Source organism: Lissotriton helveticus, chromosome 10 (genome assembly GCF_964261635.1).
Source record: "Lissotriton helveticus chromosome 10, aLisHel1.1, whole genome shotgun sequence".
Lineage (NCBI taxonomy): Eukaryota > Metazoa > Chordata > Amphibia > Caudata > Salamandridae > Lissotriton > Lissotriton helveticus.
The window spans coordinates 36,318,579-36,337,824 of NC_136071.1; the positions used below are offsets into that span (position 1 = coordinate 36,318,579).

The following is a 19,246-nucleotide window of genomic DNA, read 5'->3' on the forward strand; positions in this document are numbered from 1 at the left end:
CTAGGGAAACCTAGCAACCCTATACATTTTTGAAAACTAGACAACCAGGGCAATTCAGGATGGGGTGACTCGTCTGCCTACCCCCAGGTTTTGTTACCCAGAATCCCTTTCAAACAAAAAAATTTGACCAAAAAAACACATTTTCCTCACATTTCTGTGGTGGAAAGTTCTGGAATCTGCGTGGATCAACAAATTTCCACCCACCCAGCGTGCCCCCAGGTCTCCCCAAAAAAATGGTACCTCACTTGCGTGGGTAGGCATAGTGGCTGCGACATAAAACAGCGCAAAACGCAGCATGGTCGCACCTCAATTTCCCAGTGAAATTTAGCACGATTCGGACAAAAAGACTACCTTTTGTTTTTGCGCCGTAGCTCTGCCAGCACCTAAGGAAACCTAGCAAACCTATACATTTTTGAAAACTAGACACCCAGGGCAATTCAGGATGGGGTGACTCGTCTGCCTACCCCCAGGTTTTGTTACCCAGAATCCCTTTCAAACATAAAAATTTGACCAAAAAACACATTTTCCTCACATTTCTGTGGTGGAAAGTTCTGGAATCTGCGTGGATCAACAAATTTCCACCCACCCAGCGTGCCCCCAGGTCTCCCGAAAAAAATGGTACCTCACTTGCGTGGGTAGGCATAGTGGCTGCGACATGAAACAGCGCAAAACGCAGCATGGTCGCACCTCAATTTCCCAGTGAAATTTAGCACGATTCGGACAAAAAGACTACCTTTTGTTTTTGCGCCGTAGCTCTGCCAGCACCTAGGGAAACCTAGCAACCCTATACATTTTAGAAAACTAGACACCCAGGGCAATTCAGGATGGGGTGACTCGTCTGCCTACCCCCAGGTTTTGTTACCCAGAATCCCTTTCAAACATAAAAATATGACCAAAAAAACACATTTTCCTCACATTTCTGTGGTGGAAAGTTCTGGAATCTGCGTGGATCAACAAATTTCCACCCACCCAGCGTGCCCCCAGGTCTCCCGGAAAAAATGGTACCTCACTTGCGTGGGTAGGCATAGTGGCTGCGACATGAAACCGCGCAAAACGCAGCATGGTCGCACCTCAATTTCCCAGTGAAATTTAGCACGATTCGGACAAAAAGACTACCTTTTGTTTTTGCGCCGTAGCTCTGCCAGCACCTAGGGAAACCTAGCAACCCTATACAGTTTTGAAAACTAGACAACCAGGGCAATTCAGGATGGGGTGACTCGTCTGCCTACCCCCAGGTTTTGTTACCCAGAATCCCTTTCAAACAAAAAAATTTGACCAAAAAAACACATTTTCCTCACATTTCTGTGGTGGAAAGTTCTGGAATCTGCGTGGATCAACAAATTTCCACCCACCCAGCGTGCCCCCAGGTCTCCCCAAAAAAATGGTACCTCACTTGCGTGGGTAGGCAAAGTGGCTGCGACATGAAACAGCGCAAAACGCAGCATGGTCGCACCTCAATTTCCCAGTGAAATTTAGCACGATTCGGACAAAAAGACTACCTTTTGTTTTTGCGCCGTAGCTCTGCCAGCACCTAGGGAAACCTAGCAACCCTATACATTTTAGAAAACTAGACACCCAGGGCAATTCAGGATGGGGTGACTCGTCTGCCTACCCCCAGGTTTTGTTACCCAGAATCCCTTTCAAACATAAAAATTTGACCAAAAAAACACATTTTCCTCACATTTCTGTGGTGGAAAGTTCTGGAATCTGCGTGGATCAACAAATTTCCACCCACCCAGCGTGCCCCCAGGTCTCCCGAAAAAAATGGTACCTCACTTGCGTGGGTAGGCACAGTGGCTGCGACATGAAACAGCGCAAAACGCAGCATGGTCGCACCTCAATTTCCCAGTGAAATTTTGCACGATTCGGACAAAAAGACTACCTTTTGTTTTTGCGCCGTAGCTCTGCCAGCACCTAGGGAAACCTAGCAACCCTATACATTTTAGAAAACTAGACACCCAGGGCAATTCAGGATGGGGTGATTCGTCTGCCTACCCCCAGGTTTTGTTACCCAGAATCCCTTTCAAACATAAAAATTTGACCAAAAAAACACATTTTCCTCACATTTCTGTGGTTGAAAGTTCTGGAATCTGCGTGGATCAACAAATTTCCACCCACCCAGCGTGCCCCCAGGTCTCCCAAAACAAATGGTACCTCACTTGCGTGGGTAGGCATAGTGGCTGCGACATGAAACAGCGCAAAACGCAGCATGGTCGCACCTCAATTTCCCAGTGAAATTTTGCAAGATTCGGACAAAAAGACTACCTTTTGTTTTTGCGCCGTAGCTCTGCCAGCACCTAGGGAAACCTAGCAACCCTATACATTTCTGGAAACTAGACACCCAGGGCAATTCAGGATGGGGTGACTCGTCTGCCTACCCCCAGGTTTTGTTACCCAGAATCCCTTTCAAACAAAAACATTTGACCAAAAAAACACATTTTCCTCACATTTCTGTGGTGGAAAGTTCTGGAATCTGCGTGGATCAACAAACTTCCACCCACCCAGCGTGCCCCCAGGTCTCCTGAAAAAAATGGTACCTCACTTGCGTGGGTAGGCATAGTGGCTGCGACATGAAACAGCGCAAAACGCAGCATGGTCGCACCTCAATTTCCCAGTGAAATTTAGCACGATTCGGACAAAAAGACTACCTTTTGTTTTTGCGCCGTAGCTCTGCCAGCACCTAGGGAAACCTAGCAAACCTATACATTTTCGAAAACTAGACACCCAGGGCAATTCAGGATGGGGTGATTCGTCTGCCTACCCCCAGGTTTTGTTACCCAGAATCCCTTGCAAACATAAAACGTTTACCAAAAAACAAATTTTCCTCACATTTCTGTGGTGGAAAGTTCTGGAATCTGCGTGGATCAACAAACTTCCACCCACCCAGCGTGCCCCCAGGTCTCCCGAAAAAAATGGTACCTCACTTGCGTGGGTAGGCATAGTGGCTGCGACATGAAACAGCGCAAAACGCAGCATGGTCGCACCTCAATTTCCCAGTGAAATTTTGCACGATTCGGACAAAAAGACTACCTTTTGTTTTTGCGCCGTAGCTCTGCCAGCACCTAGGGAAACCTAGCAAACCTATACATTTTTGAAAAATAGACACCCAGGGCAATTCAGGATGGGGTGACTCGTCTGCCTACCCCCAGGTTTTGTTACCCAGAATCCCTTTCAAACATAAAAATTTGACCAAAAAAACACATTTTCCTCACATTTTTGTGGTGGAAAGTTCTGGAATCTGCGTGGATCAACAAATTTCCATCCACCCAGTGTGCCCCCAGGTCTCCCGAAAAAAATGGTACCTCACTTGCGTGGGTAGGCATAGTGGCTGCGACATGAAACAGTGCAAAACGCAGCATGGTCGCACCTCAATTTCCCAGTGAAATTTAGCACGATTCGGACAAAAAGACTACCTTTTGTTTTTGCGCCGGAGCTCTGCCAGCACCTAGGGAAACCTAGCAAACCTATACATTTCTGAAAACTAGACACCCAGGGCAAGTCAGGATGGGGTGACTCGTCTGCCTACCCCCAGGTTTTGTTACCCAGAATCCCTTGCAAACATAAAAATTTGACCAAAAAAACACATTTTCCTCACATTTCTGTGGTGGAAAGTTCTGGAATCTGCGTGGATCAACAAATTTCCACCCACCCAGCGTGCCCCCAGGTATCCCGAAAAAAATGGTACCTCACTTGCGTGGGTAGGCATAGTTGCTGCGACATGAAACAGCGCAAAACGCAGCATGGTCGCACCTCAATTTCCCAGTGAAATTTAGCACGATTCGGACAAAAAGACTACCTTTTGTTTTTACGCCGTAGCTCAGCCAGCACCTAGGGAAACCTATACATTTTTGAAAACAAGACACCCAGGGCAATTCAGGATGGGGTGACTTGTCTGCCTACCCCCAGGTTTTGTTACCCAGAATCCCTTTCAAACAAAAAAATTTGACCAAAAAAACACATTTTCCTCCATTTCTGTGGTGGAAAGTTCTGGAATCTGCGTGGATCAACAAACTTCCACCCACCCAGCGTGCCCCCAGGTCTCCCGAAAAAAATGGTACCTCACTTGCGTGGGTAGGCATAGTGGCTGCGACATGAAACAGCGCAAAACGCAGCATGGTCGCACCTCAATTTCCCAGTGAAATTTTGCACGATTCGGACAAAAAGACTACCTTTTGTTTTTGCGCCGTAGCTCTGCCAGCACCTAGGGAAACCTAGCAACCCTATACATTTCTGAAAGCTAGACACCCAGGGCAATTCAGGATGGGGTGACTCGTCTGCCTACCCCCAGGTTTTGTTACCCAGAATCCCTTTCAAACAAAAAAATTTGACCAAAAAAACACATTTTCCTCACATTTCTGTGGTGGAAAGTTCTGGAATCTGCGTGGATCAACAAACTTCCACCCACCCAGCGTGCCCCCAGGTCTCCCGAAAAAAATGGTACCTCACTTGCGTGGGTAGGCATAGTGGCTGCGACATGAAACAGCGCAAAATGCAGCATGGTCGCACCTCAATTTCCCAGTGAAATTTAGCACGATTCGGACAAAAAGACTACCTTTTGTTTTTGCGCCGTAGCTCTGCCAGCACCTAGGGAAACCTAGCAAACCTATACATTTTTTAAAACTAGACACCCAGGGCAATTCAGGATGGGGTGACTCGTCTGCCTACCCTCAGGTTTTGTTACCCAGAATCCCTTGCAAACATAAAAATTTGACCAAAAAAACACATTTTCCTCACATTTCTGTGGTGGAAAGTTCTAGAATCTGCGTGGATCAACAAATTTCCACCCACCCAGCGTGCCCCCAGGTCTCCCGAAAAAAATGGTACCTCACTTGCGTGGATAGACATAGTGGCTGCAACAGGAAACGGTTCAAATCGTACGGTGGTGAATTTACAATACCTTATTGCAAAACTACCTTGATTTTGGGGGGGGGCATCTGAGTTTGTGGCCCGGGGCTCGGTGGTATTCTTTGCAAAGTAGCAAACCAAAACAGTTCTGAAAACTAGACACCCGGGAGAGTCCAGGGAGGTATGGCATGTGTGGGTCCCCCAATGTTTTCCTACCCAGAACTCTTTGCAAACCTTAAAAATAGGTAGAAATAGCACTTTTTCAAACATTTTGGCGTGGGATCGCCGTGTTGCCAAAAAAGTCCTACCACCCTGCGTTCCCCTTGTTCTCCCGAGTAAAAGGATACCTCACTTGTGTGGGTGCCCCAAAGCAGAACACGCCAAAAACGAATTTTGAAAAAAGTAGTTTTTAGTCATATTTAAGTTTTACAAATTAAGCACCCCAGCCTGAGTCACATGCCTTTGGCCCACCCACACAAGTGAGGTATCATTTTACTCGGGAGAACAAGGGAAACGCTGGGTGGTAGGACATTTGTTCCGGCAACGAGATCCCACCCAAAAAAGTATGGAAAAGTGGGTTTTTGGACCAAAATTTCAGGTTTGCAGGGGTTTCTGGGTAGGAAAACATTGGGGGAGCCACGCATGCCATACCTCCCTGGACTCCCCCGGGTGTCTAGTTCTCAGAACTGTTTGGGTTTGGTAGTTTCCAAAGATGCCTGTCAAGCCCCGGGCCAAAAGCTCAGGTGACCCCCTCAAAAAATAAGATTATTTGGCTAAAGGTAATGTTTTGGTCTCCACAGTATGAATTGGGCCTTTTCCTAAAGCAGCCGCTATGCCTACCCACGCAAGTGAGGTACCATTTTTATCGGGAGACCTTGGGGAACGCTGGGTGCGAGGTAATTTGTGTGAGCCCAGTGATGCCACGCTTTCCCACACTAAAACGTGTGAAAAAACTGATTTTTTCCAAGCAAAAAATGAGGTTTGCAAGGGATTCTGGGTAAAGGAACGTTGGAGGATCCACGCAAGCCATACCTCCTTGGAAGCCCCCGGGTGTCTACTTTTCAGAAATGTGTGGGTTTGGTAGGTTTCCCTAGATGGCTGTCTCGCACGGGGCCAAAAACCCAGGTAATCCCTCTTGCAAAAGCTGGTGGACATGAATTCTCCAGCTTTTGCAAGAGGGGTTACCTGGGTTTCTGGCCCCGTGCGAGACAGCCATCTAGGGAAACCTACCAAACCCACACATTTCTGAAAAGTAGACACCCGGGGGCTTCCAAGGAGGTATGGCTTGCGTGGATCCTCCAACGTTCCTTTACACAGAATCCCTTGCAAACCTCATTTTTTGCTTGGAACAAAATCAGTTTTTTCACACGTTTTAGTGTGGGAAAGCGTGGCATCACTGGGCTCACACAAATTACCTCCCACCCAGCGTTCCCCAAGGTCTCCCGATAAAAATGGTACCTCACTTGCGTGGGTAGGCATAGTGGCTGCTTTAGGAAAAGGCCCAATTCATACTGTGGAGACCAAAACATTACCTTTATCCAAATAATCTTATTTTTTGAGGGGGGTCACCTGAGCTTTTGGCCCGGGGCTTGGCGGGCATCTTTGGAAACTACCAAACCCAAACAGTTCTGAAAACTAGACACCCGGGGGAGTCCAGGGAGGTATGGCATGCGTGGGTCCCCCAATGTTTTCCTACCCAGAACTCCTTGCAAACCTTAAAATTAGGTAAAAATAGCACTTTTCCAAAAATTTTGGCGTGGGATCGCCGTGCCGGCAAAAATGTCCTACCACCCAGCGTTCCCCTTGTTCTCCCGAGTAAAAGGGTACCTCACCTTAACAGAGTTACTCAAAAGTCAAACATTCAAGCACGGCTATCTATTCCTCAAAGACACACACATACAGGTTGGATTTGGCATGAGGGCGAGTGATGGTTCAGTATATAAAATTTTATTAACAAGATATTTAAAAAAAATGAAATGCTCTGTCAATAAATAAATGCATAAAAACCGAACCAGTGACTCGCAACTCGTGAGCTGTAAAGCCACGACAAGGCACCAACCGTTTTACAGGCCATTCACGCACCTTTCATACCTGATACAAACAAGACCACTGACACCATCTGGAATAAAAGCAACACATTACAACAATCACAATAAGGGACAAGGTACACCCTAATGCAGAAAGAGAAAAAAAACAATTATTACTGCACACCCATCTAATCCGCAAGCACACACACATACTGGTTGGATTTGGCACGAGGGTGAGTGATGATTCAGTACATACAATTGTATACGCAAGTAATTTCACAAAAATGAAATACACTGTGTATAATTGAAAGTATGATAAACTGAACCACTGACTCACAGCTCGTGAGCTGTAAAGCCACGTCAAGGCACCAACCTCTTTACAGGCCATTCATACACCTTTCGTACGTGTGACACATTCAAAACATTCACACCACCAGCCGCGGACCCATCACATTTCAACACTCACACCAGCAAACAGCGCCATTCAAGGGCCCATCACTTTCACACGCCCACATTTCTGACACTGCAACTACACAAATTGATGGACTGCGTGGAGTGTCACTCAACAAGCAGTGTGTGTAGTGACCAACAGAAAGTAACTACTCACACCGCCAGCCGAGCGCCAGTCCACCCACACCACCAGCCAAGCACCAGACCATGCACACCGCCAGCCAAACACTCAGCGCACACCACCAGCCAAGCGCCTCTCCACGCACACCGCCAGCCAAGCACCACTCCGTGCACAGACAGCTAAACACCGCTCCACGCACACCCTCCAGCCAAGTACCACTCCGCACAAACCGCCAGCCAAACACCACTCCACACACACCAACAGCCAAACACCACTCCATGCACAGACAGCCAAGTACCACTCCACAAACACCACCAGCCATGCGCCACTCCACACACACTGCCAGCCAAGCACCACTCCACACACACCGCCAGCCAAGCACCACTCCACACACACCGCCAGCCAAGCACCACTCCACACACACCGCCAGCCAAGCACCACTCCACACACACCGCCAGCCAAGCACCACTCCACACACACCGCCAGCCAAGCACCACTCCACACACACCGCCAGCCAAGCACCACTCCACACACACCATCAGCCAAACACCACTCCATGCACAGACAGCCAAGTACCACTCCACGAACACCACCAGCCAAGCGCCACTCCACACACACCGCCAGCAAAGCACCACTCCGTGCACAGACAGCCAAGTACGACTCCACGCACACCACCAGCCAAGCGCAACTCCACACACACCGCCAGCCAAGCACCAGCCGGCACACACCACAAACACGTTTAGAATTCTTTTTTTGAAAATAACACTAAATAAATGGAAATACCTACAAATCAGGTAACACAAATTCTTAAAATAAAACCTTTGCACTAATGCCAATCCTTGAAACAAACTAAAAATGTTTTACAGAATGCAGACCAGGCAATTCACTTTACAGCTCATTCAAACTCCCAATAGTTCTTTTGCGTGTGGTACGATTTAAAACAAGCTGACAGACACAATGCAGGCTTAGAAGGACAGTCAGGACAGTATATACGAGACTCCGTCCGCACGCCTCTTCGCCAACAGACTCTGCATCTTCTAGTCGGAAAGTCTCTAGCAGTAGTGGAAGGAATAGATTCAGGAAAGTGGCGATCTTGCAATCTAGCCACTTCCTCCACCACTCCAAATCTAGGAACACTTGCCTGCTGCACAAGTACAAGGCTGCCTATTATAGACTCCTGAAACTTAAGAAAAGGCATCTTCGTCTCAGGACAAGACTTCTGGTACACAACGAAAGCATTAAATGATGCCAAGTGGAACAGATGGATAGCCAACTTCTTGTACCAAACGTAAGCCTTTCGAAGAGCAGCATAAGGTTCCAACCTCTGATCTACTCTGTCAACACCACCCATGAACTTATTGTAAGCTAGAATGCACACAGGTTTGCGCACTTCAGCACCCTGACCCCAAACAGGCACAGGTTCAGTACTTTCATTGTGGATAGTAGTCAGCATGTACACATCTCTCTTGTCTGAATACTTCACAGCTAAAAGCTCCCCACATCGCAATGCCGTAGACTGTCCCCGCACAAGCCTTTTGCAAACAAGTTCCTTTGGGAAACCTTTACGGTTACTGCGCATTGTGCCACAAGCAACAGTGCCCACTTTGGCCAACTCCTTGAACAACTGCACACCAGTGTAGAAGTTATCTACATATAAATGATGGCCTTTGTTAAATAATCCTCTACCTAGTTCCCACACAATTTTCTCAGTTACTCCAAAAGTAGAAGGACAACCAGGAGGGTTAATGCGGGACTCCTTACCAGTGTACACCCTGAAATTGTAGACATATCCAGTCTCACTGTCACACAGCATATACAGTTTGATTCCATAGCGTGACCTCTTACTAGGAATGTATTGCCTAAAAACCAAGCGGCCCTTGAACAACACCAAAGACTCATCCACTGCAATTTCTTTACCAGGGACAAAAATCTCAGAAAAACGATCAACAAAGTCATCAAGGACAGGCCGAATTTTAAACAAACGGTCACAATCAGGGTGATCGCGTGACAACGCTAAACTATTATCAGCAAAATGCATCATCCGAAGAAGAAGCGTATACCGATCACGACGTATGACTGCTGGAAATATAGCTGTTGCCATCAAGGGACTAGTGGACCAATATGAAGTAATTGATGACTTCCTTAGCAAGCCCATCAAAAAAGTTAATCCCAGAAACTTCTTCATCTCTTCAACATTTGTGGGAGTCCACCGGATTGCTCTAGAATAGGGCTTAAGGCTGGCACTGTTGGCCCTCAAATATTGTTCTGCATACAAATTGGTTTGCTCAACAATCTCTTGCAAAAACACATCGTCAAAAAACAACTGAAAAAATTAATTGGCAGAAAATTCTCTGTATTCACTCTACACCCAGGAACACCAGTGAACTCTGGCAATGCCGGCTGCACCAAGCCAGGGGGAACCCAGAGGCCATCCCTATCAACGGGGGGAGCAGCCACCCCAGCCTGCAGCACCGAAACATCTTGCTGCTGTTCTCCAACGGGAAGCCTAACAGCCACAGATACTTCTGGCTGCACAACACCAACAGAAGACATAGCATCCCCAGAGGGCTCTTCCTGCACTACACCAACGGGAAGCCCAGCAGCCTGAGATGCTTCTTGCTGCACTACACCACCGGGAAACCCAGCAGGCCCAGATGCCTCTTGCCGCTCTACACCAATGGGAAGCCTAACAGCCCCAGATGCCTCTTGCTGCACTACACCAGCAGGAAGACGAAAAGCACCAGATGCCCCTTTGCGCACCACAGCAATGTGAAGCCTTTTGGGTGCAGGCTCCAGCCCACATGCCTCTTTCCGACGTAAAAAGAAAGGAAACCTTGCGGCCCTAGGCAGCAGCACAGGTGCCTCTTGGCCCACTACCGGCAACACAATGTCCTCCTGTACCATAGGCCCTTCATCAGCACTAGAAGAAGAGTCATCATCCGATGATGATGATTCCATGCGAAGAGAAAACTCACTGCCTGAATCTTCTGCCGCTTCCTGGGAGTCCGAATCGGACTCAGACTCTGAACCATGGTCCGAGGAAGACTCAAAAAGCAAACCAAGAACCTGCTGAGTAGTAATCCTGCGACTAGCCATTATCCTTACAAAGCAAGAAGACTGCACACACAAGTGAACAACAACCTACACTGTGCAAAGTAAGAAGTAAACAAGGTAAGGCTTTCACTAAAAGATAAATACAATCCAAAACAATTTCACTCTTACAAAATATAGCTACACTCACCAGCACCTACTCTGTTGAGACACAGCGAAAAGAAATGAAATCCCACTAGAAAGAAAAAAAGAAATGACAGATTAGAAAACAAAGTGCACATCAAACACTAATGCTGAAAAAAAAAACACAGAGCCACACAAACTGCTAGAAGTACAACCTTTTTCAAAAAGACAAACATCAAGGGAAAGTAGTACAAAATACATTCACTTACCAAGCACAAGCAACTACACAAGCTGCAAACAGACACGCAACCTACAACAATCCAAACAGCAAAAGCCTGGAACAAGACAAAAATAGAGAAGAAAAAAAAATTACTACCACATTTCACAAACAATATAACAATTAAAAAAACAACACACAAATTTGCCCCCCAAATTAAAATTCGGCCAGATGGGCCATCAAATAGGGCTTAGACCAAATGAGATTAGATGAGGTTTAACATCAAGACACTGGATAATTTTTTGAATTTTTTTAAACTGCCTGACCACTTTGGTGCCAGTCAGTCTTTTGCTACTACCAGTACCCATATCACACAGGGGCAGTAAGGACATTCATACACCTTTTGTACGTGTGACACATACAAAACATTCACACCGCCAGCCGCCCATCACTTTCACACGCCCACATATCTGACACAGCAACTACAGAAAATGATGGACTGCGTAGAGTGTCACTCAACTAGCAGTGTGTGTAGTGACCAACAGAAAGTAACTACTCACACACCGCCAGCAGAGTTCCAGTCCACCCACACCACCATCCAAGCACCAGACCATGCACACCGCCAGCCAAACCCCACTCAGCGCACACCGACAGCCAAGTACCACTCCACGCACACCATCCAGCCAAGTACCACTCCCCACACACCGCCATCCAAACACCACTCCCCACACACCGCCAGCCAAACACTACTCCACACACACCACCAGCCAAACACCACTCCGTGCACAGACAACCAAGCAGCACTCCACGCACACCACCAGCCAAGCGCCACTCCACACACACCGCCAGCCAAGCAGCACTCCGTGCACAGACAGCAAAGTAGCACTCCACGCACATCACCAGCCAAGCGCCACTCCACACACACCGCCAGCCAAGCAGCACTCCGTGCACAGACAGCAAAGTAGCACTCCACGCACACCACCAGCCAAGCGCCACTCCACACACACCGCCAGCCAAGCAGCACTCCGTGCACAGACAGCAAAGTAGCACTCCACGCACACCACCAGCCAAGCGCAACTCCACACACACCGCCAGCCAAGCAGCACTCCGTGCACAGACAGCAAAGTAGCACTCCACGCACACTAACAGCCAAGCGCCACTCCACACACACCGCCAGCCAAGCACCACTCCGTGCACAGACAGCAAAGTAGCACTCCACGCACACCACCTGCCAAGCGCCACTCCACAAGCACCACCAGCCAAGCACCACTCACCGCCAGCCAAGCACCATCCAGCCAAGCGCCACTCCACACACACCGCCAGCCAAGCGCCACTCCACACACACCGCCAGCCAAGCAGCACTCCGTGCACAGACAGCAAAGTAGCACTCCACGCACACCACCAGCCAAGCGCCACTCCACACACACCGCCAGCCAAGCAGCACTCCGTGCACAGACAGCAAAGTAGCACTCCACGCACACCACCAGCCAAGCGCCACTCCACACACACCGCCAGCCAAGCAGCACTCCGTGCACAGACAGCAAAGTAGCACTACACGCACACCACCAGCCAAGCGCCACTCCACACACACCGCCAGCCAAGCAGCACTCCGTGCACAGACAGCAAAGTAGCACTCCACGCACACTAACAGCCAAGCGCCACTCCACACACACCGCCAGCCAAGCACCACTCCGTGCACAGACAGCAAAGTAGCACTCCACGCACACCACCTGCCAAGCGCCACTCCACAAGCACCACCAGCCAAGCACCACTCACCGCCAGCCAAGCACCATCCAGCCAAGTACCACTCCCCACACACCGCCAGCCAAACACCACTCCACACACACCGCCAGCCAAGCAGCACTCCGTGCACAGACAGCAAAGTAGCACTCCACGCACACCACCAGCCAAGCGCCACTCCACACACACCGCCAGCCAAGCAGCACTCCGTGCACAGACAGCAAAGTAGCACTCCACGCACACCACCAGCCAAGCGCCACTCCACACACACCGCCAGCCAAGCAGCACTCCGTGCACAGACAGCAAAGTAGCACTCCACGCACACCACCAGCCAAGCGCCACTCCACACACACCGCCAGCCAAGCAGCACTCCGTGCACAGACAGCAAAGTAGCAATCCACGCACACCACCACCCAAGCGCCACTCCACACACACCGCCAGCCAAGCAGCACTCCGTGCACAGACAGCAAAGTAGCACTCCACGCACACCACCAGCCAAGCGCCACTCCACACACACCGCCAGCCAAGCAGCACTCCGTGCACAGACAGCAAAGTAGCACTCCACGCACACCACCAGCCAAGCGCCACTCCACACACACCACCAGCCAAGCAGCACTCCGTGCACAGACAGCAAAGTAGCACTCCACGCACACCACCAGCCAAGCACCACTCCACACACACCGCCAGCCAAGCACCACTCCGTGCACAGACAGCCAAGTACCACTCTACACACACCACCAGCCAAGCGCCACTCCACACACACCGCCAGCCAAGCACCACTCCGTGCATAGATAGCCAAGTACCCCTCCACTCACACCGCCAGCCAAACACCACTCAGCGCACACCGACAGCCAAGTACCACTCCACACACACCGCCAGCCAAGCACCGCTCCACGCACACCATCCAGCCAAGTACCACTCCCCACACACACCACCAGCAAACATGCCCAAGGGGTCGCTTCCTAAAAACTTTGTGTTAGTGGGCATTTTCCGCCCCCCCTGGGGGCAAAACGGCAAAAAAAACAGGCCGATTTGCCCCCAGGGTGGACAGAAAAACAAAAACACAATCATGTCCAACTGGAAGCGACCCTTACCCAAGGGGTCGCTTCCCAAAACAAACACATTGCCCCAACAAAAATCCCTGGTTCTAGTGGGTAATTTCTGCCCCCCTTGGGGGCAAAACGGCCGAAAAACGGGCCGATTTCCCCCCAGGGGGGGCAGAAAAACGAAAACATACTCAGACCCCGCCTGGAAGCGACCCTTGCCCAAGGGGTCGCTTCCTAAAAACTAAAATTACATCCCTGGTGTCTAGTGGGCATTTTCTGTCGCCCCTGGGGGCAAAACGGCAAAAAAAACGGGCCGATTTGCCCCCAGGGGGGACAGAAAAACGTAAACAAAAGCAATGGCCGCCATCTTGGCTATAATCAATATCCCTGGTGCTAGTGGGGAATTTCTGCCCCCCCCTGGGGGCAAAACGGCCGAAAAAACAGGCCGATTTCCCCCCAGGGGGGCAGAAAAACGAAAACATATTGCCAGCCCGCCTGGAAGCGACCCTTGCCCAAGGGGTCACTTCCTAAAAACTAAAATTATATCCCTGGTGTCTAGTGGGGGCATTTCCGCCGCACAATCGCGACGCTGTGCGCGATCGTGAGGCAGAAATGCCCTGCAAAGAGACATCAGGGGAAAGGAAAATCTCTTTCCTCTCCCCTGATGCCTCTTCGCTGCCCCAAACCCCCGCCAGCCACGAGAAGCTCACCTTATCCCTCGGCGCGCAGGAAGCAAATGGCTTCCCGAGCGCTGGGAATCCCTGATGATGTCAGCGCGCGCTGTGCGCGCTAACGTCATCAGGGATTACCATGGGGGGGGGGGGCGGGGGCGGCAGCGGAAGCTCTTCCGCTGCCGCCCCCATTAAAGAAACGAAGATCAGAGAGCCTCGGGGGGAGCGCCAGCGCTTCCCCCGAGGGTGGGGCTGATGACGAGCTGGCCTTGTCATCCGCGCAGGACAGGTAAGCGCGATGACGAGCCCAGCTCGTCATTAGCCCCGAAGGGGTTAACATGCAAATGGTCTTTTAAAGACCTGTGAAGTGCTCGGGTGCGGCTGTGTGTGCCCAGGAAGCTGTCTCATCCCGGGCTGCCACACACGACGGGGGCACTTAAGCCCTTTCAGTCCAATGGGTGTTGCGCGCCTGAGTGGGAGGGGCACAAGGAGATAGTGCGTAAAATGGTTATAGCAAGAAAAGTGCCTGACATGGAAGCAATAGTGGACAGTGCATGGTGCTTAAGATGTGAGGCAAACCCCAGCACCCTGCATGGGGTTCTGAGTCTGTTCTGTTTCCACTAGGTGCTTGACACACTAGACCCACAGACCAACTATTATCTGAGATAGCTTGAGGTGCACCGTAGGAGATATAGCCAGAGACTTAGAAAGGACTCACCAGGCGTACAATACATACCACATCTAGCGGGCAAGTGTTTTAAACATGGGCGTAGCTTCAGGGGGGAGGGGTGTATGGTGAGGGACACCCCGCAATACTTTCAGTCGGGTTGTGGCCTAACAGTGATGTTGGATCTGCTGTCTGCAGCAACAGTTCTGCAGACTGGGTGGCTGTGGCTGAGACAACACCAGACCAGGAAGAGCAGAGCCAGAATCAAGACAAGGGTCTGGCTTCCCTCTAGGAGCCCATGCACGAGCAGACCATGAAAACATTTGGCAGGTAAATCATCAACAAACATCTTCAAAAATATGATATAGCCACTTCAATTCTTTTTTATTTAAGTATACACTCCCGTATAATAACACCGCACTGTTGAGAGGCATTTATGAAGGGTAATAGTTTTGAAACATGAGTTTAGAAACATCCATGCCCCCCCTCCGCCCCCCCACCCTGACAACGGTGCCACGACTGAATTCAGAGACAAGTCAGTTTTCATGTGTACCCTACATGCCGCTTAAATTTATATTATGGATGTGGCGATAAGTCTGTTAAGTCCTACACAAGTGTCTTCGTATAGTGGATTCCTAAACACACACATTTGAAAGTAAACTTGTATGTGATAATCAGGAAAAAGGAGGTTCAGTGAAATAAAATATTTGACAAGGATCACAAAATCAGTTCAAGTGTGTAAGCCAAGACTGATCCCAAAGTTATTTTCTGGTTTCACATTATGCAATGATCTCTTTCTCTCGCCTGTTTTACATCAAAGGTCACTGCTTTGTGATTAATTCTTGATGTATGCAGGTAGAAGGTAAGGGAAGACAGAAGTCATGCCGGCTCCGCTCTTTTCAAGCTCGAGGGTGCAAGAGGACCTGGAGATAGGCCAGGCTTCGGGCTCGAGCGTTCAACAGCATGCTGTTCTCAAGACTGGGGGGCATATTATCAAGCACGGAGTTAAAATTATCTCTGCTAAAGCGGCGATAATGGGCTTGATAATATGCCATTGAGAATCCCAATAGAAGCCCATGTTGACACCAGATAATAGGCTTCTATTGGAATTCTCAAGGGCATATTATCAAGCCCATTATCGTTGCTTTAGCTACAGTTTTCTGCCGCTAAAGCGGCGATAATTTTAACTCCGTTTCTTGATAATATGCCCCTGGGTCCGGTATAGCAGATTGATCTACGAAGATGTGTGTGCGTGTGATGCGCAGACAGGAAGGTCACGGATCTGATTGGGCCTCTGCTTTTAACTCACCCCACACATCAGGGCAGTAAATGGGACGGGTCCTGCCAGATCTCAAATCCGGAAGTGATAAATAAACTGTCTATTAAATGGCTCCCTATAGTATCCTAAATTCATGTTCTTTACATGTAAAAACATTGTTTGAATTCCAAAAAAGGACTGTACAAAGCACTGAAGTAATCTGAAACAGCGATACAGTCCCTGTTAAAATGTCAACTTAACGTCATCTTTAAATCATTAAGAATATTTTATTTCCATATGCTGTGTTTCTGTCGATATTTAATACAATAGCTGACTTTTCTTTTGAACTGAGTCGCCTGTAGGTGTCTGGGTGGGTTTCGGATGTGGATGAGTGTTCATGACGGAACACGAGTGAGAGCCCTGGAGATGTTATGTTGTGCGGGTTTGTAAAGCGCACTATCTGCCGCAAGTGCATCTTGGCGCTGAGCAGGTGTGAGTCTAGGCACACCTAGCGCCTAGTGGGACTAGTCAAAAAGCCAGATCTTCAGATTCTTGCAGAATTCAAGAAGTGAAAAGGAGAAGGTAGTATGAATTTCTCAGTGTCTCTCACTGGGTCATAAATGTGTTCTCACGTCATGCACATGCACTCTTTGGCCTCTCTGGAGAGCTCAAAGAGCGATAGTCATATATGTGCCAATTGTAACTGCGCTTCTATGTGAAAGTGTGTAAAACAGGTAGGGAGCTGTCACAAAGGAAAATAAAATGCAGAGCTGAAAGCTGAGTTGGGTTGCGTGTGGGGAGATGGTGATGTGAGGAGATGGACAGATATATGTGACAAAAGAAAGAGTGGGAAGACAGGAAAAAGGGGTAAATGATGTGTGAGATATGCTGATGGACTCGTTGTGTGAGGTACGCTGTGACGTGATTCTGTGAAGATGGGAAACTTGCTAACTGATGCACATGGTGTCAATCTGTGGGAGAGGAAAAATTTAAATGCTAACGCCCAGTTTTACCTGTGCTTTGAGTAAGACTTCTGCTGCTGAAGGTGAGCTGCACCTATTTTGTGAGGGAGGAAAGCTTGTTTTCCCGTGTTTCAGAAGCATTAATTACACCCACGTTGCATACTTGTCTGTTGGTGCCCTGGGGTGCATCTGGCTGTGGGTTCGAACCGAGAGCATCCAGTTGGTGTGCCCGTCTTCTTTGAAGTTAGGATTTTTCTCAGTTTAGGAGTCCTAAAGTTAGGAGCAGGGGCGTAACACAGGCCCACGCATCGCCCGCAGTGCGGGGGGGCCCTCAAGCTCAAGGGGGCCCCCTCAGCGCTGGACTTCGGCCTGAGAGCTCCTAATAGAGTCCGGAGGGGGCCCCTTCACGTACCTGGCAGGGGGCCCCCCTCAATTATCGTTACGCCACTGGTTAGGAGTCCTAATTTTACTACTCCTAAACTGAGAAAAATCCTAACTTTAAGACTTTCGGTATCCACAGAAGGCATTTAGGAGTCCTAAAGTTAGGACTCCTAACTTTACTACTCCTAAACTGAGAAAAATCCAAACTTTAAGACTTTCGGTATCCACAGAAGGCATTTATGAGTCCTAAAGTTAGGACTCCTAACTTTACTACTCCTAAACTGAGAAAAATCCTAACTTTAAGAATTTCGGTATTCACAAAAGGCATTTAGGAGTCCTAAAGTTAGGACTCCTAACGTTACAACTCCTAAACTGAGAAAAATCCTAACTTTAAGACTTTCGGTATTCTCAAAAGGCATTTAGGAGTGCTAAAGTTAGGACTCCTAACTTCTGTGAATACTGAAATGAGTAAGTGCCTTCTGTGAATACCAAAATGGTAGTAAGTTTAGGATTTTGTCTTGTTAGTTCTGTGAATTGGGCCCTTATTTGGAAAAACCTGTGGCCTTCGCAGGAGAACTCTTAATGACTAGGTCCATCAGTGAACTGAATGCATATTTAACATGATAATGTATAGTCTTTAAATTTAGATCTCTACAGTTTAATGATGCATCTTTAATGTATAGCCAACCATACAGTGCATATTCAGGTAAAAATTCAGTAAACAAGAGCGCTTCAAGGACTTCTTACCGCTGACATCTCTGCTCTGTTTCCGAGTGCTGACGAGTCAGCTCTTCCAGGAGAGCACTGGCAGCCTTGTTTTCCTCTTCGAACAGCTGCCTGCAGAGGGGGGACAGGCAGCAAGGAATCACCTTCTTGCTTTATTCCCCTAATACATGATTCTTCAAGCGACAGCTATACTCATCATAATGTCTTGAAATGGGCAATTAATAAGGAAGGGAAATGCACTTGCGTTTATTGAATGTATAAGCATTAGAATGACTGCATATGTGCAGGATCACAAATCGAAGTTCAACATATAAAGTATTGACATTTTCATTTTACTAAATTATTCCCTAAATTAAATAAACCAACAGGAGACAACATAGTCTGTCTTTTTGAAATGAAATACAATTATATTTTCAACATAATACAATAGTGCGCTAATTAGTCCCACAATAGGCAACTTTCAAAGCTGGAAATGGTGCAGCAACCACCAAGGTTCACAAAGGGGAACTGTGACACTGTTCCTTTAAGGATTCCATAAGCTCCACGATCCCAGAATGCAGCGCAGTGTCAGAGTTTAATTGTCTTGTGAAGGTGAGATTAAAGATCCAATCAAAACAGCATTTCAAACTAAGCGCCTGCTTCAAGAGAGAGGAGGGCGGTTTGTTTATGAATTCAAGGATATCCATGAAGGATACAACAGCAGGAACAAGAGGAAAACTTTGCAGAGGCTAGTTCCAAACCATGGCACATCAATGTTGAGAGTATCTGATAGCAGATTGTAGTACATGATACAAATAATTCCAATGCCAGTTAGGACATTTCAAAACTCCGAACTCAAATGACCTCCTGTAGGCATGCAAAAAGGGCTGTGAGGCCGACGGAGAGGTATACAAGAACTTGTCAGGTTTGAATGCGTAGCCCAACATGAGTTGAGTTGTACGTGTCAGCCACAACATTTGCA

General features: G+C 48.4%; 1 protein-coding gene across 2 annotated transcripts in view; it reads right to left on the reverse strand.

The window, feature by feature from the left end:
• LOC144785836 (synaptonemal complex central element protein 1-like) overlaps nucleotides 1-19,246 on the reverse strand; it is a 265,320-nt gene that overhangs the window by 102,461 nt on the left and 143,613 nt on the right. For both annotated transcript variants that reach the window (XM_078664681.1, XM_078664682.1), the window contains exon 11: nucleotides 18,307-18,396. In XM_078664681.1, coding sequence (XP_078520807.1) covers nucleotides 18,307-18,396 — 90 coding nt within the window. The remainder of the gene's footprint in view (nucleotides 1-18,306; nucleotides 18,397-19,246) is intronic.